The 21,640-nt window shown below is 43.6% G+C and overlaps 1 protein-coding gene across 1 annotated transcript in view; it reads left to right on the top strand.

Moving 5' to 3' along the window:
• Positions 1-21,640, top strand: part of COL6A3 (collagen type VI alpha 3 chain) — a 237,613-nt gene that overhangs the window by 99,064 nt on the left and 116,909 nt on the right. Inside the window, exons 13-21 of the mRNA XM_086956302.1 lie at positions 4,881-5,230; positions 7,182-7,260; positions 8,056-8,201; positions 9,653-9,745; positions 10,885-10,938; positions 12,143-12,214; positions 14,207-14,233; positions 20,747-20,791; positions 21,464-21,517. Of these exons, the coding sequence (XP_086812428.1) occupies positions 4,881-5,230; positions 7,182-7,260; positions 8,056-8,201; positions 9,653-9,745; positions 10,885-10,938; positions 12,143-12,214; positions 14,207-14,233; positions 20,747-20,791; positions 21,464-21,517 (920 nt within the window). The remainder of the gene's footprint in view (positions 1-4,880; positions 5,231-7,181; positions 7,261-8,055; positions 8,202-9,652; positions 9,746-10,884; positions 10,939-12,142; positions 12,215-14,206; positions 14,234-20,746; positions 20,792-21,463; positions 21,518-21,640) is intronic.

Genomic DNA, 21,640 nt, shown 5'->3' with positions numbered 1-21,640 from the left:
ACTTCGTGTTTGCTGATAAGTTAATTGAGAACTGTTGGAAAACGAGGCAGTCTCTGTGAGGCCTGCACAAATAGCATGTCACATTTGTCCTTCACTTGGAAACGCACACCCTATTGCCACTCTTGACACTACTTTGCTTTATAAAAGAAAGAGTACATTTATTAAACACACACACTACTCAATACTATGCACCAATTTACAAATATACATAAGCTGTTGGAAATACTTTGTGACATTGCATAAAATCTCCACCCCTCCCTGGGAGGAGTGGGGCCTAGTACCACCCCTCCCATGTATGCACATCGTCTTGCCCCCTATTGCAGTGGATTGAAACAACCTGAAGCGAGGGCCTTGCCAACTGACACCATCCCCTTGGCAACCCACCCCATCATCTCAACAAGCATTAAAAATAGGTACACATGCCCTGGGAACATGTAACTCTGGCTGAGCATCTTATACTGAGCATACAGTATGCACCTCTACATCTTAGGGGCTCACAGTCGGGGTTGTTCTTTCCCTAACGCAGTAGCAAGAATACATGTTTCAGCATCACTTTATATGAGGTACTTATCTTCGCTGATAACAGTTGTACGGCATTGCAATTGAAGCCCCTAAAAGGCATCAGAGTTATAATCACAGGATTAATCATATACAGCCAGACACCCTAGCAGAAAGGTCCAGCAACATAACCCCACGTTGCTTATGAATTCACATTACACATGTGACTTACAGTCCCACCATAGAAATAACATTGTTAAATGCACTTCTTGTGCAATTGCACCTCTTCATCTTCAGGGGATGCCCTTCTCCAGACATCCCCAGCACAGCCTTCAACACATTAAGGCAATCCTTAAGGCAACCCCCAGCTGTAGAACAAATGTTCCAGCCCGGGTGAAAGTTGATTGCTGGCTGAGCCCTTGAGGGGTTACTCCCATCGAATCCCCCAGAGACTGAGGGTGGGACTTATAATCTTCATGCTGGTGGAGTCTGCGTTGCTCCTGCAGCCCCCTGCCATCTCTTTCAGCAAATGGGGGTGACCCCCCTCCTCTGGGGCCACCAGGCACCAAAACAAGTACCTTTACCCATGCTTTGCAAGATATTATGCTATTCATGCTCAGCCCATGCATTTTAGAACAGCAGCTCTCTCACTGCTCTGGGGAGACTCGCCCACCTGCTCTTGTTGGGGGCCCGGTCTCAGCCAGACCCCGTACTGCCAGGTGAGTGCTGTGGGGCTCGGGGAGCCCACCCCCAGCTGCTCTTGCCAGCTCCCTCGTCCGGCACGTACCCTTGTGTGCGGCCAAGGGAGCCAGCACGTTCATTCTTTTCTGCCCGCTCCGGCACTCCCCCTGCCTCCGCCTTACATTCGGGGCCCGGAGTTGGGATCCCAGGCCCCCAGTACATCTCCCCAGCTTATCTTCTGGGCGACGGAGCCCATCATTCTTTACGGAAAGTGCAAAGGCACTCCCGGGGTTTGTTTCTCCCGTGAGGGGGGTGCGATGGCGCTCCCCCCTCTGCAGTTTAATCGGGGGCCAGGGTGGGCTCCTGGCACCCCTTGTGGGCAGTTTCAGAGGGCGTGCTGTCATGCTCCACAGCTTAACTTCTTTTGGGGGCAGCCTCGGGGCCTGAGCCACCCCTGGACTCATTCCAGACCAGCAGCGGAGTCCCACGCGATTCGTCACCGGTCATTGCAGAGGTCAAAGGTCGCCTACCTTCTGGGGGGCATATCTCAGCCCCCAGGGGACTGATCTTCACCATTTTATCCTCTTCCTGCTCCTGGTGGCGCCCTCCTGGTCTCAGGGAGAGTAAATTCATCATGGAGCTGTCTTCACTGGCTCCCTGTACCAGCCTTTAACCAGGCTCTTCTCCTAGGCCTTTCTTCTCCTTGCGCAGAGGTACAGGATTCTGCTCCATGGTCCTGGTCTTCCGTTGTGGCGCAAGTTAGAGTCCTGGACCAGTCTGGAGGTTCTTCCTTTCAGCTGCCCATGATGCCAGGCTCCAGAACCCATCTTCCTCTGCAGACCACACCCCAGAGAGAGCTCCTCTTCCTGTGCAAACTCCTTTTAAAGAATTTGGAGGGGACTGGCAGGAAGTCTCTGTTTACCCTATCAAACAGCCACACATCACCTCTCTGTCCCTGCTCCCTCCTTCGTGCCCAGGCCTCTGGATTAGTTCAAGATGTCGTTGTTCAGGGGTCTGAAGCCACATTGTCTCTGAAAGCCCCTTCCCCCCTTTCTGCCTTCTCTCCAGAGCAGCTTGGTGCCTGGCATCACATGACAGCTGCTGATCGATTAGCCTGTAGCTCCACCCATCTTCTCTTCTTGAAGAGGAGGCCTTACCCCTTGGAATGCTTGTCGTGAAGGGCTAGGCCTCTGATGCTACAGCTTTGGGAGGAAGGTCATTAATCCAGCCTGGCAGGGTCAGCCCCAGCCGGGCTCTGGTTGTGAGCCGACTCAAAGGAATATGACGTTTCTGGATGACCCAAAAGCAGTACAGATATGACTTTGGACTCTGCAGAATACTTCTTCTCACCTAAGTTATAGTGGACTTTAGTGCGTGTCTGGAATTTGTAGGCCCTATGGAAGTGAAACTATCCCATGTGATCCTCATAGGGTAATAATGAAATGGTCTTTCAGTGAAAACAGTAAAGCACGCTGACTTTCCCTTACATGTTTCTTCCCATTATATAAAGCCTATTCCATTTCACCACCCAGCTCTGCATAATTCCTGCCACACCATTCAATTCGTCGCTGCTCCTGGGCTGCGCATGCCAGGAATCTCCACTTCGCAGCCCTTACACTTGTTCACATGCATGTACACACGTGTCTGCATGTAACCGGCCGGTGCCCCTTACTCCGGCTGCGGCGTAGCAGCCTACTCATGCCAGGGGGACACCAGGTAAAATACACGTGCAGTCCCTTTCATCATGAGTTCACCGTGGGTGAGTCCCAACTTATGAGGAACTCCCACAGTAAAAGCTCAACAAATAGGTGTTCAAAAATCAAATTAAATCCGGGTGGCTAAGATGGTCAGAACCACCTTCTAACAAGAACAAACAGTCAATCTGGTATACCTCGACACTGACACACAGCATCCAAAGATCCACCTGTTTAAGATGCCTAGATATAGTGTTGTACTTTGTAGTTCCTCCCAAAAGTGGCAAACCATTCATCTTTGCATGATTCCCACTTTCGCAAATAACACTCATTCTAATTTTGAAATAATTCTGCACAGTCACACAATTCCTGAAGAATCCACGATGATTGAAAAAGGCTCATAAACAAAGCTGCTGGTCTGTAAAACCTAACAAATGCAAATTGATTTATGAAGCTTTTGAATTTAATGACAGAAAGGAACATCACAGACTGCTCAATGAACTTCTAAATAGTACAGCCACTTTATAATGTAGAAGCACCTTATTTACAGAGTTTGTTGAATACTCATTCTGCCAAGTTCGGGAAAAGTCCAAAAGAAGACAAACTATCTAACTAATTGGAGGAGGGTCAGCCCCACTTATCGTATTGAGGAGTTGTATAAAGGTGCCTTACAGAATTTGTTGTTGTAGGTGCTTGACTAGCATCCTGAGGAGAGGAATGCTTGTAAAGCAATTAACTGTAATTCGTTTCATGTTTCCATCCAACTTCTTTCACCCAATTGTTGCCAATTCTTAAATTAAAGGGAGTTTCCTATGAGATTAATACTTGTTGAGCTGTCACTAGAAATAGCAATTACATATGGTCATGCCTTTTTCGAGACATCATGTGTGGCTGCCTCAGTGACAGTGCAAAGGAGCACAAAAAAAATTAAGGAAGCCTAAAGAATTACATTTATTAATAATGGTCAGAGGAGGATGTACACTATCACATGCTCTTTAAGCAAGGGATGATGAACATGCTGCAAAGTATAAACAGCACACATTTATGCATTAGGGAACTGAAGATCCTCCCCTGGCAGAACTTGATCCACACATTTCGAGGTGATGTTATAACGTATACACAACAGTCAGGTTTCCCAGGGGCACAGACTTTCTGGCTCTTAATGAACAGAAAGAAGCAGATAATTATCAGTGAAATCTCACATGATTAGTTCCTCTCTTCAATCATTCATGTAGAGGTTGACTCTATTTTTATCCACCAACTATCTTTCTTAAGAGTAAGGGCTCAATCATGCTGTATTTTGGTGATGCTTATGATAAAGGTTAAACAAATATTCATCACACTGAGGTTAAATTATTTCTGGCCTTTAACTGACAAACCTGGGCCTCCATATCTATGTCTCTTGCTAAGGAGGCACAGGGTTAACAATCCAGCAGAGAAAGACAAGGCTCAATGATCAATGCAAAGGCAAGGTGTAAAGATTATATAATTTGCTCAATAAGTGGTGCTTTCTTATCCATCATAGAGTATAAAAGCCAGGAGAATTCGCCACACATTCTGCTGTTTTATCCCAAACTGGTTGAGGGGATGGGGAACATTCTGCTTGCCCTGAAAGAATTATAAAAAAACACTGCAAAACACTGCAAAACGGTAGTAAATCTGTTGGAAACCACAAATAAACACACTTGATCCTGGGGGTAGGCCCTCCACTGGCCTGCACAAACAGACACACTAACACAGAAATACAGGCGAATCCAAGGTCAAATCAACATCCTTACCCAGTAATGCAGCTTTCATGATACAGAAAGCTTACGTGACCTTTCAGTCTGACATACTAACAGAGAGGAAATCCTTTAGCCAACCATCCAGTAACATAGGCACACTGCTCAACAGATATTGGGAACACTTGGATCTCCTGTTCTAATATGGCATGTGTCTGTCATCTTTCATGTAGAGGCAGAGAAGCATGAGCCTTGATGACATTTTTGTTGTGATTCCTACTTGCAGCCTGTAATCTGGAAGTGATTGTCGGGTTTGACGTGTCAAGTGTCGCGGCTGGAGAGGACATCTTTACTGCCCAGAGGGGGCTGGAGCTGAAGATGCAGCACATTCTTGACAGGATCTCAAAAATGAACAAGATCAGCTGCTCCTCTGCAGAGGGTCCAACTGTACGTGTGTCCATGATTGCTCAAAGTGCCACTGGGCCGGTGGAAGTGTTTGATTTCTCGGAGTACAAGCCTGAGCTGTTTGAGAAGTTCACCAGGGTGCGGACTCGAGGCCCATACATCTTTACGGCCCGCACACTACAGACCTACCTGAATAAATTTAAAACCGGAGGTGCTGACGATACTGTGAAGGTGAGGCTGAGGTGCACATTCGGTTTATACTCAGAAAGGTTGGGCTGGGTGGGCAATCAACTAGAGGAGAACACATCTGGGCCCTGGTCTGCTCATTATGTGGTGGAACTTTATGGAATGAGTTTGAGCTTGCAACTTAAAAAGTTATGTCACCGCAATGTACATCATCAGTGGATACAAATCCTAAAAGTACCTGAGTTCACATACCATGTGAATCACTGCTGGAAGGCTGTATTTTGTGCCCCTGAATAGTGACGGGTAGAGAACACTGAATGCTAAAACAGCTCATGGTAGTGCAAAGATATATATATATATCTCACTGGCAGCCTGCTCCAGTATTGGAAGTGGGGCGGGGGGGGGGGATGGGATGGGGGAATGTAAAATAAATCAATAAAACCACTTACCTTATGCTTTTACATTCTCTATCCCCTTGTTTTTCACTTTCACTGGCCCTGTCCCCACACCGCTGCACTTACCGGCATGGACCGCCACAGATTTTATGTATATATATATATACCCTTGCAGGCATGGAGTTATGCATAAATTATGCAAAACATATGCTGAGAACTCTGGGTAGTTCCCAAGTTTATGTGGAAGGCAGCTCCTTTATAGAGCACCCTCAACACTAGTGACAGTGATTTTTATTTAAGCATAGAATTAGAACTGTGCTATCCACACTGAGATAGAAAAGGACAAAGCATTTTGCCATTTCTACAGCAAAGTCTTTAAGCTAAAATGATGAAAGCCATTTTCCACTCCAGGCACAGTATTACAGCTTTGGATTGGTAAAATACCACCCAAGCCAATCTGAAATGAATAAAAGCAACCCCTGACACTTGTTACGCTGTCATCACAGCTCTTCAGAGAAGTTTAGGTTTGTCCAGACACAAGGGAGCATCCAGTATAAGTCAAAACAATACCCTTGCAGGCATAGAGTGACCCATAAATTATGAAAAAAAGAAGCAGAGACCTCTGGGTAGGTACCAAGTTTAGGTGGAAGGTAGCTCCTGTATAGAGCACCCTCAACACCAGCGACACTCTAAACATGCTCACATCAAATGTCTGCTTTTCTATCAAAGTTTTTAAGCATAGGATTAGCACAGTGCTTTCCACGCTAAGATAGTAAGGGACAAAGTCTTAAGTCAAACTCTGATAAAAAAGCAGACATTTGAGGTGAGCAAATTTCGAGTGTCGCTGGTGTTGAGGGTGCTCTATACAGGAGCTGTAGCAACCATTAGTAGATAACATTCAGATTCCCTATTTGTAAGGGATGCCCTGAACATGCCTCGTCCAAATAGCAATTCTGTTTGGGTGCCAAGCTACTAAAATTCAATCTGACTTTTTTACATTTTAAAAAGCTTTTTTGCGGTCTCAAACGGCCCAATTCTGTGAAACAGGCCATTTGTGACTGCAAAAATGTGTTGTATATCTAGCCCTTGATGAGAGTACTGGATGCCATTTCAAGAAACATGTAGCAAATGCTTTCTTTCACTCATCTCTAATGCAACCCAATACTAAAGATGTTATAAGTTCTCTTAGCATCCAAAATGTAAGTTAAAGAGTTCTAAATTAAAGCTTGTCGCTGAAGTCCACAACAATATGCTAGTTTTCTGTCAAGTCTTGGTCCTGTCTCTTTTTATCTTATTTCCTTTCTGTCTTTCTTTCTCTACCTGTCAGCCTCCACTAAAGCCACTTCCCTATCTAACTGTCTTTTTCCAAATTCTTACATATTAATCTATTCTCTCCACTCCACATTACCCTCTATGTATGGCACCATCTCTTTCTGTTATCTCTGTTTTTGTTATCTCATGTTTTCATTTTTCCCTTGTACATACTACCTCTTCAGAACCCACCCATCCTAATTCATCCATTTTCTGCCTTACATCTGGGACCAACACATAAGCCAAAGATAACTCCAAACTCATGTCGTCTTTATTTTTCCTTCCCAAAGGTTGTGATCCATTTGACAGATGGTGTGGATGAAGGAATGGCTCAGTTACAGGCGGCTTCTGCTAACCTGCAAAATGGAGGTATGCAACAAACATATGGCTATATCTCTATATAGAGTCTCATGGTGCCTAAAGCTGTGGAATACTTGTAAAATAATATGACTGCTAAAAATAAGCATGATTTCTAGCCACTATGGGAACATATTTTGTCTGCCCTTGTGTGGAACTCCAATCATTGTTGGTGGAAAGTTCAGCTGTTAATAGGGAGATTTACTCACTTCAGGGGGTGCTTAGTTGTGGCGTTTGAGGCCACTCAATGGTCTATGAGGAGATATATTGTATCCCTATTGGGTGCCTGGACATACATTCTTTAAGGAAGCACAGTTTCCCTTGGGACATGTGCTCTTGCCCCTGAGAGACACACAATCTATATTGTAAGTTTAAGCTTGCTTAGAATGGAGAGGCATTTTGTATTCTACGTTCTACTCTGTGGTGGTATTGCAGAACTGATATTTGAACCTCAATTGGCTTCATGAATGTACAGTAGGGTGCCTATCTTCACAAAGTTTTCAGCTTCATTACTCTTGCCTTCTTGGGATGTGATTTTACTACAGCAATCACGCTTAGGGTGACACTTGAAGGTTCCTTAGGAGAAGCTTTGTTACGTTTTGGTGGATAATGTGTTGCTCTTTAGTTGATGATACAGCATCATAGCTGGGATTTACTTCCATTGTAGCAGTGGTGGAGTCAGTTGGCCCTTACATATTGCTTGACTAACTTTGCACAGTCTTTCTTGCATCAGGGTGGATTACTCATCTGCCTCATTAGATCATCCTGTCTCAGGTAGCAATGTTCCTGTCTTACATCCCCATGCAGGTGTGAAGGCCATGCTCTTGGTGGGTCTTGAAGGAGTGCAGAAGTTTGAGGATGCCATGCATCTGGAGTTTGGACGTGGTTTCACCTACAACCGGCCTCTGAGACTCAGCCTGCTCGATTTGGACTATGAGATTGCAGAAGAGCTGGTGAGGAATGGTTGGGCCCTGCTGTCTATGAAAAACTGGGAATTTTAAAAGGGGTGGAAGTGGAAATATGTGTCTTTTGTTGGGAATACAAGTTAAAACCTTACGTTGCAGTGCTACGTTTAGCAGTAGGATGGGCAAACCTTATATTCCATCAAGCATTTCCCTAATGGGCTGGAGCCCTAGAAGGCTGGTTTTGAAAGCCAAGGGCAGCTGTTAGAGGCTGTGTTCCTTTCCCGAGTTCCCTGAGGTTAATTGCAGCAAGCACAAGGAGGCTTCAAGGGAGAGAAAGAGAGGGAGGAAGAAAGGGGAAGGTAAAGAGCAAGTGATCAGAGAGGAGAAGAAAAAGAGGAGAGAAAGAGATACAGAGAGATAATGATGAAAAGCGGAGAGAGATTGTGCTAGGAGATACAGGGAGCGGGCTGGTTTGAGCATTTTTGCCAGGGCTCATTTTGGGTCCTTAGTTCGGCTCTGCTTAGCAGTTGCACCTTGGAGGACTTACTTCTCTGCTGTATTCATGCATTGTCATTCACTCTGCTGTGTGCTAAAATGAGAGAGAGCACACCATATGAAAATATTTCTCTTCCCCCTCCAGAAATGGTAGACCTTATAGAATTGCTAGGCCATCTCCTAAAGAAGAGTAACTAGGCCGCATTTCTGCCACTTTGGCTTTATCACTGAGATGCTTTAGTCTGCAGGTATGTCAGGTTCCCCATAACACTTAGGGGTTCGATTCAAAGCCCACACTTTTTGGGGGGAGTGGGCTGCAAACTTGAGCCTGACACTAATCCCAGTGAAATACAACCCCTGAAGGTCTCTATTAAGAGAATACCATCACTAGACTATCAGCCATTAAAACCCTTCTCCTAATACAAGTACTTGAGATGGGCTATAACTTGGAGTTAAAGGAGTTTCAGCATAACTATGAGTAGGGAAGCTTGATTAGTGTTTACCCAGGCTCGAGTACCAACAGTCTTATTTAGCCTTCTAGATCACCTTATTTGTAAGTCGAAAAAAATAAAATATAGAAATCCAAAATGTACATCATGCTTTTACGTGGAGGCACTATCCCATACAAGAATTTTGCAACTATTCCAGACCTAATAAAATGCCAAATGTGTGGACATTATTATACCTCCAGATCAACCACAACATTGGGAGTATTAGCCTGAATTAAATTAAGAACACATATGCACTAACAGAGAAATAGGTGTCATGGTAAAATGCAGCAGTAAATGCTCACCATGATTATTGTTTCAACCACCCTAAATCAACCCTACACAGGGGCACTTTTAGTTAAATGTCTAGCCTATAAACAGCAGTTTTCATATTTCTAACTTCATTATGTTACAGATGCTGCCCATGTGTATGCCCTTCCTGTCTGTGAGAAGCTCTGACTAGATCAAATAGTTAAAATATGTGAGAAGCACCTTACAAGCAGTTTTTCTTTTCAGGATAATATTGCGGAGAAAGCGTGCTGCGGTGTCCCCTGCAAGTGTTCTGGACAAAGAGGAGACCGAGGAGGCTTGGGAGCCATTGGAACAAAGGTATGTGTATCTTCAGTTCACTTGCCTATAGCAACAACAACAAAATGGAGCAATGTCTAGACACTTACGGTTTAGTATGATTAGTGTTCAGAACTTCACAGATGCACACTAATTCCATAGGCCGTAAAAGCTCTAGATGGGCAGCATGCCATATGTTCTGTTGCGCATCAGAGATGGTGAGCAAAATGCATAGGTGGTTATTAAAAGTATTGGAAGAGTGAGTGAAATTAATACAATTGCTATTTTTATGCTTAATGCCACAATTGCTCACTTCCTACTCTAAGCTATTATGAGTGATAGGTGTGCAGTAGCACTAATCCATGGATATTTGCTTGCCGGCTGCAAAGGTTTGGTTATTGTAGAAAGCACTAATGTGCGTCACCTATACTTGCTCTGCGTAAAATTTTAATAACTGAAGTCCATAGTCAAGACTGACCGTGTAGAATTTATCATTTTCCATCATTGTTTTCATGTTGACTAAATGATGGCTAATCGAGAAATTCTGTTGAGAAAGATGAGCATATGCTGATCCCTTGGACTTCACCAGGCTTGATTGATTTGCCTCTTTGAAGCAGCTCTGAGCCTCCTGGACAGATTTGCCCCTTCCTTGAATTCCAGTTGCCCATAACAATACTGTAATACTGAGGAAGGTACACACTCATGAACTTCTAGATTCAAGGTCAATCAGTGGATGTCTTCCACCAAAAGGATCCAATGCATAAACCAGCATATATCTCTTTGAGTCTCGAGGTCAGGGGTACTAATCAGTGCACCAGCTTCACATTATGTTGGTCTACTCTTCAAGGTAGCATGTGGGGGTGCAGGAATATCAAAGCACTAGGGTAAGCAACACATCCTAATATTTCATATTTCCAGGTCAATAGAATGTTTTTCCTGTTCATCTGAAGACCTAGGCAATGTGATACTGCTCTGGTCACACATTTGAAAAAGTGATATGTTTCCTAAAATCACTCTTATTTTGAAAATACTATAGAAGTGATTTATTTATTTAAATTTGTGCAGCACTTTCTTGATGATGTTTCCATTCTGGAGTAGCAAGGCAAAATAGATGCATTGATTGGACTTGTACTCTTGCGGCTACACTCTCTCTTCCATATTAACTGTCTTTTGTTCCATAGGGCTCTCCTGGTGAGAAGGGACATCGAGGCTTCCCAGGCGAAGAAGGTGGAGCTGTAAGTATCGAACAGTCATTCTTTGTCGTGTCTGTGTCCCTGTCTTCATGTGGTTCTGTTAGTGTGATTGAGTTGTGGATAATCTCTTGTATACATCCCTTCCCCACACTGCCGCTCGCTATCCCTCAGACTCATTTTCCCAATACAGAGTACTCTATAATGTCCGGTCAGTATTACACCTCAGAGGTATTACTGGGAAGCTTCACCCATAACAGTCTCGCCTTGTAAAGCAGAGCTAACTATTCTCCCTATTAAGCGCTGCAGGAAAGACAGTCCCTTACAACAGCAATTTGTGTTGTACTATCTTGTTAGTAGAGCTCCATGCAGGGAAACAGTATCTCCAATGTACATAGATGAAGTTTAGAGTAGTAAATCTATACTTACCTACCCAATATTGTGGCTAAGATATGCTTGTAGCACAATATCTTTCTACATAATATTCTCACATACAACCCAGAGGAGGCAGCTACTAATGCCTTTTATTTAAACTACCTACCATGTATTCTAGCATATCCCACACAGTGCCTTCCCATACCACATCCAGAATCCACACCTGCCTTCTCTAAGGGGCAGTACTATTCCCCACTGGCTTGTTGCAGCACAGCGGTTGCAAAACAGCTTTCTTTGCCTCTTGGGAATGGTCCAAGCCTCAGAGTATAAATACACCAAGTGACTTGCCAGGGACCTAACCTACCCAATTGCACTACAGCCCTCCAACAGAGCTGCTTAAGCACAACTCTGGAATAAGCACCTATACCTCTACTCTGATGGGTCCCCTAGTGAAGTGTGAGCAGTTTGGCATACTCAAGCTTCTTGAGGGAGAAACGGATTCCTCTCTCCCTGAAAAGTTCACAGGTGTCAAAGCAACCGTTTAAATAATAATTCTTGCAGCCTGAGTTTGAGGTCATCCTGGGTTTGTTTGGGCTGTTCTCCTTATCACAGAACAGATTTGGCCTCAGTATATCTGACGAGGACACAGTCCCAACTAGCCTCGAAGAGGATACAGAGCTTTGCCTGTAAGTGAACGCCCTCCATGTTCAGGATTGACAAAAGGCCATTTAGGCAGTTCGGTTAACAGAAAACATACAAGAAGTTGACTGCTATGCTATTCTCACACAAGGAGATCTGTATTCTGCTCATGCAGTTTTGTAGAGGACTATTTGTAACATTTGCCTGCTAGTAATATTTTGTCTCTTTTCTCTAGGGTGAACGTGGATCTCCTGGAGTTACTGGAACCCAAGGATTCCAAGGATGTCCTGGGCAACGAGGAGTCAAGGTGCTTTTTTATCACTCATACTATTCAAAGCACATGAAAGACTTTGCACACATATGCAGACTCATGCCTGCTCTCCAATGCAATAATACTTTCCATTATCTGGTCACTTAAAGCCTGATTACAAGTTTGGGACAGTTGTGCCGGCTCTCCTCTGGCACAGCTGCGCCAAACCCGCTCGAGGACAGCCCGCCGTATTACGAGTTTAACTCGTGTATGGCGGATGGTGTTTCGTCTTTCCCATAGCAGTACCTGGACAACAGGCACTGCATTGAGAACAACAAAAAAGTTCCAGCACTTCTCCATCCATTCCGTGCTGGAACTTTGGGGGTATACAGACATGGGAGTACATGTTGTGCCCCTCTGAATGTATCCCATAGTGGGGGGGCATGCCGTCCCTGTAGAGCCCTCTTTGTTCCTCCACCTCCAGCATTTTTAATGGCGGGGCTCCCACCTTGAAATGGCTGGTGGTGGTTGAACTTATAATATGCTCAGTGGGACTGCATACTACATTGTGGCGCATCTCCGCTACCGCCAGGGAACAACTGTTACCTGGCACAGCCGGCGGTCCTTCGCCGCAACGACTTTGCAAGTCGTAATGCCGCAGACAGACCACAGCCATTGCGAATGTGGCGGTCGCAAGACCCCCTGACTCGCAATCAGGCCCTTTGAAATAAGAAGGCATCCACATCCATTTAGCTATACCACTGGGTATCAAGATGTGGCATTTACCACTGTGGTCATATACAACACAACTGACGCCTTCAAGGGCAAACAGAGGGTTATAGCGTTGTTATAGGGATTAAATAACTTGCAACACCTTTGTTGGTGGAAGTGACAGTGCTGTTTTTTTTACTATTTTGTAACATGTGAGACAGCAAATAGGAGGGTGGGAATTACATGAGAGCATATTGGTGAGGTGGCAAGACAGAACATTATGTCATTACTCCTGGCACAGTGGCACTGAGATACTCTATCTTGAAAGAGAATGCTATCTATGCCCCTCCTGGGAAGAGGACGTGGGGTCCTATGGAAAAGGTTAACACCTTAGCTGCGTCGAACGTTTAGCACCCAGTGCTGAATGTTCGAATAACGAGCGCAGGCCCGTCGGCCAACGGTCGTTCGCAGCACTGGGGAGGTAGCGTTGCCGACGGCCGTTGGCCGACGGCAGCGCTTAAGGGGTTAATACATCATTCAAAATAATAAACATTTTGATTCCTGTAGATCTAGGAGGACACTACACGGATCAGAATAAATAATATGTCTATCCTTTACCTGCAGTGGGCCACACCATCACATGAGGAAAGCAAACACAACAGACTTAATTATAATTATGAAAATAGGGGAGTGACATTCACTTTGGGTCAAGAAAATGCATATTCCACCATGGACATCGATTCGCCAAAATACCAGGGGTAGCATAAGTGACATCACATGGCCGTTGAACTTCACTTTCAATCACACCCACATATAAAGGCAAACAGACACACACACTCTGCTTACACATACAAACATTCACACATACTCAAGCTCTCTCTTAGATAAACACAGTCAAACCTGCAAGCACGCACACAACACACAAAGTTTTGTGTAGTTACCTTAGCAGACAGGGAAGGTCATATTAGCTATATGTACTCGATTTTTTATTACCCTGTCAGACAATGATGTAATGTTATTCACTATTACTAAAATAAAATTACAGAAAATAGGAGAGTGGAGCCCCAACCGACATCCATAAGGGCTAGCTTATCCTGTATTCATGACACTGATTTTGCCACCTCTGAGGGCAGGGGTCGCAAAGGCAATGCCAGTGGTCACAAAGGGCAAGCCAGGGGTCTCAGCAGCGACCCCTGGCGACCCCTACATGACATCCATCTTTCCACATGTTCAGTAGGTGCCACAAACTATAATAATCCCCATGTTACTTCCGAGACTGGGACATGTTTTCTGCTGTAATACAATTGAAAATAATTTATATATTTCTTTTATTTCCAGGGTACCAGAGGATTCAGTGGAGAAAAGGTATGCAACAACTTACTCCAAGCATGGTGTTTTAAAGCTAGCTGTATTTAGGTACTGGTATTTTGCTATTGGGTCGTCATTGAATTCAGTCATACTTACAGTCCTGTCGAGACATAAGATGTAATGGTTGAGACACAGAATCACTGGTGACCATGATCATCCTTTCACAACCGAGCCTCCAAGTTAATTGTATCCCATATTGTGACAGTGTAATGAAATTCTAACTCTATAAATGTTTAAAACATGTGCAAATATGTTTGACCATTCATCCAAAATTTAATTTAGTGCCCTCTCAACAACATTAATTAAACCAAGTAATTTAGGACCTCATTTAGAATTTTGGATGGCTGTTCTCTGTTCTGCCAGGGCAGCGGAGGCCTGTACTCAGCTACCCTGGTGACTGCAGCCTGCCATGTTTTAAATTATTCACCTGCTTGGCAAAGATCTCTGTGCCTTGAGATGAGCCCTTGCTAAGTTGGATCCGCTGAAGGTATTGTAAATTTGCCTAGGAGCTGCCATGTTTCATGGAACCGCCTACTCAGCAAACACTTTTATTTTTCAAAAGCATACTCCCAAAGGTGGTGTTTGTTTTTGAAAATTAAAAAATGATTGGCTATGACACCCTGAGGGTTTTCTCCCTTGTTGTGGAGATCATTTTTAATTTTTTCTGTTTGGGACCGACAGTCATTTCTTAGCGGTCACGAAAGTACGTCAGGCCATCTGCTGGAAATAGAGTGGATGGCCTGAGATAATTAAAATGATGGCCTGAGATATGTCTTGCCATCAGTCTTAGGCACTGCTGGTGGAAACATGACTGTTCGTCCGACTCTAAAAAGAGTGACTGAACCTTCAGTTTGGCGGTCACGTTACTCTGCCATGTTTGTGGGAGAGAATCTTGTCTGCCAATCTCTTAAAAAGCCCCTTCGTCCTTAAATATACCTTTGCCATTAAGTTCAAAGAAAAGATTAAGTGTTTACATTGAACTCCAATGGACAAGTTTGCCTTGATCCACTCCAGGCATGGAATGTGTTCAAGGCATTGAAACAGATTTCTGTATCAGATTCCCCTTATTAAATTGTTGGTCCTTCGAGGGTTCCACTATTCAAACTTTAAAATGTGAACACCTGTGTTTAAAAAGTTGTCATGATCCAAATGGACACCCACTGATATCCAGGTTATACAGAGGGTATCACATCAGCGGCTCCAGGACACCGATTAGCATTTATGAGTGACCAGGATATGACCTTTTCGTCTGTATGTGTTTCCTCCTTCTGATCTTACTCTATGCTTATTCATTTCATCTGTCTCTCTGTTGGATCCTCTAAACTCCATAATCTGGAAACTGTTGTCCACTTATGTGGCTGGACCATTAGCTGCAATTCCCACTCAGTTCCTGCAGACAGCTGCTGTGCCCGTAGAGGGGAAATATGCACTGGTGCTCCTTTTATTGAGAAAGGAACTGGCCAATCTTGTAGTGCTGCGTTATTGTAGGACAATTTTTCTTCTGCCCTTTCCCAGTAAAGTTCTGGAAAAGTATGTCCACAATCTACTCTCTAGTTTTCTGGAAGAAAACAACTTACTAGAAGGGGGTCAGCTTGGGTTTCGCCCTCTTCATGAAATGGAAGGAGGCTTGGTTAGTGCATTAGATGATCTACATACAGCAACAGACAAGGGTCATCAGGGACTTATGGTACTACTTGACCTATCTGCTGTGTTTGACACTGTCAATCATGATGTGCTATCTACGAGTTTGTCAGAAAAGGGATAAAAGGAAACATTCAGCAATGGCTGGCTTTTTTAGGTCTTGCCTAGCGACGCAGCGCATGCTCTTCTCGACTTGTCAAGACCTATAGTCGCCGGTTTCACTGCCAAAGGGAGACAGGAGGTAGCACGCGCGGACAGGAGATGTGCACTCCGTACGCATGCACATCTCCCGTCCTCGTTGGCTGGCGTTACACAGCGCGCGCATCGCCCGCCTTCACTTTCTCCTCTCCCCCGTCAGCTCCACGGAGACAGCTTGTTTGTCATTGGCCGGGCATTCAATCAGCTCCTGTCTGTGGCTGGTGCGCGCATGACCTCACCGTTCACTCTCCACTGGTCCACGCTTAGATGGCGCAGAGCCCGCCAAGGCGAGATGCATCCAGACATTGATCGATAGCAGAGCGGATATTGATCAATAGCAGACTGTGTGTAAGCCTTGTAAGCAGGCCTTGGCTTATTTTGATGCTCTACCTTGTTCTTAAGCTTATTTTTGCTGTTCTCGCACCCGGTCTCAGATTTCTGCTTTGGCTGCCCCGTGCTGATAGGAACCGTGGATTGGGTCCATTTTCGTGACGTGCTATAGTAAGGAGTATGCCGGCTCTGTTTTAGTCTATACTGGAGAGACGGCGGTTCACTTCTATTCAGAACTTGAAATGGAAAAATAGAAGTGCAGATACTCTGTACTAGAGTACCTTCTGCTTGTTACTTTTGATTCTAATCCTTCAACAAGGTTTTGTAACGGTGCATTTAAGATGTCTGGAAATATACATTAGCATGTTTGGAACCCTCTTGCAATTGGAAAGGATCTGGAAAGTAAGTTTGTTTCCATTCCCGTACAAGGCACGCAGATGCCTCATAAAATTCTGTTCCAGCTCCACTTTTTTCCAGAACTAATGCAGTAACATCCGCTCTCTGAAATTAAATACCATCTCTGCTTTTAATGAGTGTATGGATCTAGGACTCTTAATTAGATACAATGGACCTACAATATTTTGCATTTTCTTTTGAAGTCCCTCCTAGTGTGTCTTTTTAACCAAGTCACAATGATCTGGAATGCGAAATTACTGCAGTAAACTATTTGGCCATTACTCTATAATCTGTTTTTCTGCCTGTATAGTTCTTTCCTGCAGACTTGCTTCTTTGGAAGTTAACTTAGGTAGATTGCCTAAGGTCTCTGGTAAGATAACCTTTTACAGGCCACTACTCCGATATAACTAGCATAAGTGCAACCTTGTGTCCCTTCTGAAAATCCAAAGGGAATCCATTAGATCCGTAGCTCTTGCCGTTTGGCATTGGCTCAAGGCAAGGCCCAGTCCTCTTTGGCCAAAAGCCCCACTGTTATATGCTACTCGACCATGTAATCATGAAAGAAGTGATCAGTCCTTGTGCCTTCATCTCCCCCTTTACAGCAGGAACTCTACAAGCTCTAATAATTTGTAAAATGTTCCCTTTATTCTCTTTTTTTTCTTAAACACTACTGTCTTGTTAAACCTGTCTTCTACTGGGACTAATTATGGACCGAAGTTTACTTGTGTGACCTTATTTTGCATTAGCCCCAGTAATCACTGATTCCAAGTTATTACAACTTTATTAGCACAACAGTGACTAGTGCTAACAGGGCCTATTTAATATGATCTCACGTGACTGCATGGATTTAACCCCTTGTGTTCTGGATCTAGTTAAACCTCTCTGTCTACAGCATACACATAGTTAAAGAGCACAGGGTAAAACAAACACCCTGATATGCAGAGTGTAATATTGTTCATTACATAGATGCCAACAGACCGAATTTAGCCGGGAAACTTCTGATTTTACAAGTCAAAAAAGGCTTTATTTTAGCTGCCTCCCATATTAACATGATTTTGCTTCAATAGCAGTCAATGAAGAAAAGGTATTACCCTGACATTGTTTCAAAATCTTCCAGTTTCCTGTTCTAAAATGTTTGAATGAATATTATTACCATTGTTTAGGGAGGAGCATCGTGACTCACTCAAGGTTTCCCCTCTCATAAATCATGGTCAGGGACCAACTGTAAAATAAACAAGCATTTGCAATGCAATAGATCTCGCATTTACGCAATTTTGAGCTATTGACATTGCAAATAGCAATGCCTTTTATTTTTGTTTTCGTTTTTAAACCATAAATAAAAGGCATTGTGATTTAAAATGGCAACAGCTTAAACTCTTGTAAATGCGAGACCTATTGCATTGCAAATGCTTGTTCGTGATAGTCAGAACACCAGCAGTTCATTTGGACCCCTCTTGCTCTGCTTTTAAAGCAGTTAAACAGGGAGTGCCACACAGTGATGTAAAAAAAGCCCCTTCAGCACACGTGGTACGGGGAACTCCAGCTCCAGGAGGCCCCTGTCAGCAAAACTGACAGGTGAGGGGCCGGGGATGGTGGCCCCCACTGTGTACTTTGCAGGAGGGTGACCCTCAAATTTTGTTATGTCACTTGTGCCACAGGGCTCATTAATAAGCCTGACATTATTTAATTTATATTTAAGACCCCTGGCCACATTAATCAGATCTTGTGGCCCAACATTTTTGAATTATGCAGACTTCACTCAACTAAATGTATGTATGTATAGGCATTTATATAGCGCACTACTTACCCGGAGGGTCCCAAGGCGCTTCGACCGCTGCGAAACCCTTCCTGGCTTCCCTGAGAGATGGCCCCTTAATGGGTATCTCCAGGGTGAGACCAGGCATCCCCGGCGGTCTGGTGGGGCCGTTAGTGAAGATGAGGCAAGCTAATGCCCAGAGTTGCCGAGTGTGATCGCTGATCAGAGTGGGCACCGAGGCGAGAGAATTATCGAGTCCGCTGACCCTGGTCCAGAAACCTGCCGCGCCGGGAATCGAACCCTGGTCCCGGGCCGTCCTCTGCTCTCGGGTCTGCCCCCTCTAACCAGTGAGCCAAACTACTTCACTCACTTTGGATTGTAACTCAATTTCTCCAAAGGCCGCTTTCCATGAATGCATGCAAGATGTCTCATAGTGGCTTAGAGATATCTCCCTTAAGTTTAATGGAGACAAGACTGGGGTTTCTTTTCAACCCTTTAGCAGCAATATTTTGGCCACTGGAGGATAGATAGTTCAGATCAGATGACAGTGTCACCGTTCGAAATCTGGGAGTTTGCATGGATAATATCTATCTCTCACCACTCATGATGATAAGCTATCCTCCACTTGTTTTGGGCTAATGAGGGTACTCCGTAAACATCTACCTCTGCTGAAAATGCATCTCCGCCCACTTGTGGTGCAAAGTATTATCTTAAGGAAACTTGAATATTACGTCCTAGATTTCTAGTACAACGTCCCCATCACATAAAAGCAGGGGCTGCACAACTGGCTCTATCCTGGCCAAGCTTTTCCTTTACGTCAGCGGCTTCGGATTTTCTTAACTGGCTCCTCATGGCCAAGTGTACCAAGTGTAAGGCTTTGTGCATAGAACAAACATCTTTTTGTCTCACTGGTCCTCTTCCGCTTTGACATAAGCTGCAACGCTATTTTCTAACAATATATTTACCTTCTGCGGATATCAATTTGCTCAAAGTTTCTAAATTTAGGAAAACTTGCAATGGTGGTAGATAATTTTTTGTACAGGCGGCTTCGGTTTGGAACAGTATGCTGGACTATATTTGTTCTATTATCAATCTCTATGCCTTTAGGAAAGCCTTGAAGACCTGGCCCTATAAACTCTAAAGTTCGTACATGTCTGAATGGGTCTATGTTTAGTTTTCCGCCAAGATGCCCTTTTTAGGTGACAGTTTCACGTTCTGAGGATTCTGGCCACTCCTGGTTTGCCTTAGTTCTGTAGTCACTACTTGTAATTCATGATGTTAAGGTCATCCTATGTTGTAATAACTTAAGCACATTTGGTCAACATAATATGCTGGTGATTTCTTGCCTGCCACATATTGGTAGACTTGATACCGTGGTTGCATATTGTTTGACACGTGTGCTCTCATAGAAAAAAACGATTTCTTGAAATACCATTACAGAGAAACCATTTCAACTTAACTGTTTAATTTAAATTTTCAGGATGAATAGAATTTACCATTTCATAGAAAGTAATTCAAAGGATGTCTTTTTTAGCAATTGACTTTTGCATGCTTTTTATGGTGTAAATGTAATAGTTGCAGGTTTTACTTTCAGAAACATTTTTGTTGTAGGAATTCAGTGCTTTACTGCAGGGAACATTATTTGAATTGATATATTTTAGATTGTCAAACAATTATTTTGGATGCTTTTAATTTGCATACACCTAAACACTATTCCTGTCTTACCTCTCACAACCCCTAAGCACACCATCCCTGCCCCCTAAAAGTCCCTTACCACGCCAAAACTCCATTCATCTCTGAACCCTAAACTACACCCATCCGCGACCCTAAAAACCCTTTCTATGGAAAACTTTACCCATCCTGAGCAATAAAACAACTTTCACCACAGCTAAAGTACATTCATCCCTGAACCCTAAAGCCCTTTCTATCCCTAAAGTCCTTTAAGGATAGAAAGCTTTAGCTTAACACCGTTTATGGTCATCAACGACCACCAATAAACATGGGAAGCACATTTTAAAAGCTGATGTAATAGCTCTCAACACTCCGACTAAACTGTATGGATACTGCTGATTAGCCAAGATTCAATTCGTTTTTAACAGTGGTTGAGGTGTGTTTCTTTGCCCAGGGACAGTATTTTGTGTTATTTATTGTGTTTTAAAGTTGCTAATTAATCTTCTGTTGTTTAACAGGGTGAATTGGGAGAACTTGGACTTGATGGTATTGATGGCGAAGATGTAAGTATGGTGCTCTTTCTTGTAAATGTTTTTAAGTGAATCAGCAAGATACAAATGGTTGCACTGTGGCCAGATCTTTATTGCAGCAAGTTTGGGACAAACATGGAAATGTATTGCTTCATCATAGTAAAGTATTCAAGAGTTTGTTTAGTACAGTGTGTTAGATGGCCCATTTCTTCTGCTAGATGGGAGTGCAGAAAATTGCACCAGGTATATTTTGAATTGACATTGCGTAAACCTTAAAACATACACATAGTTAGTTGGAATCAGAGAAAATGAGCCACCTCCTGATGTTTTCAAATTGTTTTTTAAATCAAAATAACTTTGGGATAAAATATAAGATGTTCTGCCCCAAGGCTTTAGACTGTTGCTAGGGCTTTCCGTTATTGAGATACTTCTGCCTAAATGACCACCCAACTATTGCATACACATAAAATATAACAGGGATGGCCTCATTTTGCTGCGGGTAACACTCACTGAATACCTATACCTCCATCATGACATTAAAGGCATGAAGCTATATATGAATCCCAGACCTTTTCTTAAACAGGATACAAGAATGCAAGTCTTCATAGTTTGAACGTGCAGAATGTCACAAATCTTGTAAATGCATTGTGGATGGATATTTTAGGCATGCTACTGTTTTTAAACTACAATCAATTTCTTTTTCAGGGAGACAAGGGAATACCAGGCCCATCTGGAGAGAGAGGCGATTCTGGTGGACGGGTGAGTCACAGTTCCCTGTAAACAGAATAACTGACATTCCAGTGGTGAGAAAATATTTGGTTTTATTGTAAAATAAAATATCACTCAGAGGTAATAATAATTGTATTTTTTAAGGAAGTTATG

The sequence above is a fragment of the Lissotriton vulgaris genome, chromosome 2_1 (genome assembly GCF_964263255.1).
Source record: "Lissotriton vulgaris chromosome 2_1, aLisVul1.2, whole genome shotgun sequence".
In the NCBI taxonomy this organism is placed as follows: domain Eukaryota; kingdom Metazoa; phylum Chordata; class Amphibia; order Caudata; family Salamandridae; genus Lissotriton; species Lissotriton vulgaris.
The sequence above is the reverse complement of the archived record's forward strand: the minus strand, read 5'-3'. Positions and strand labels throughout refer to the sequence as shown.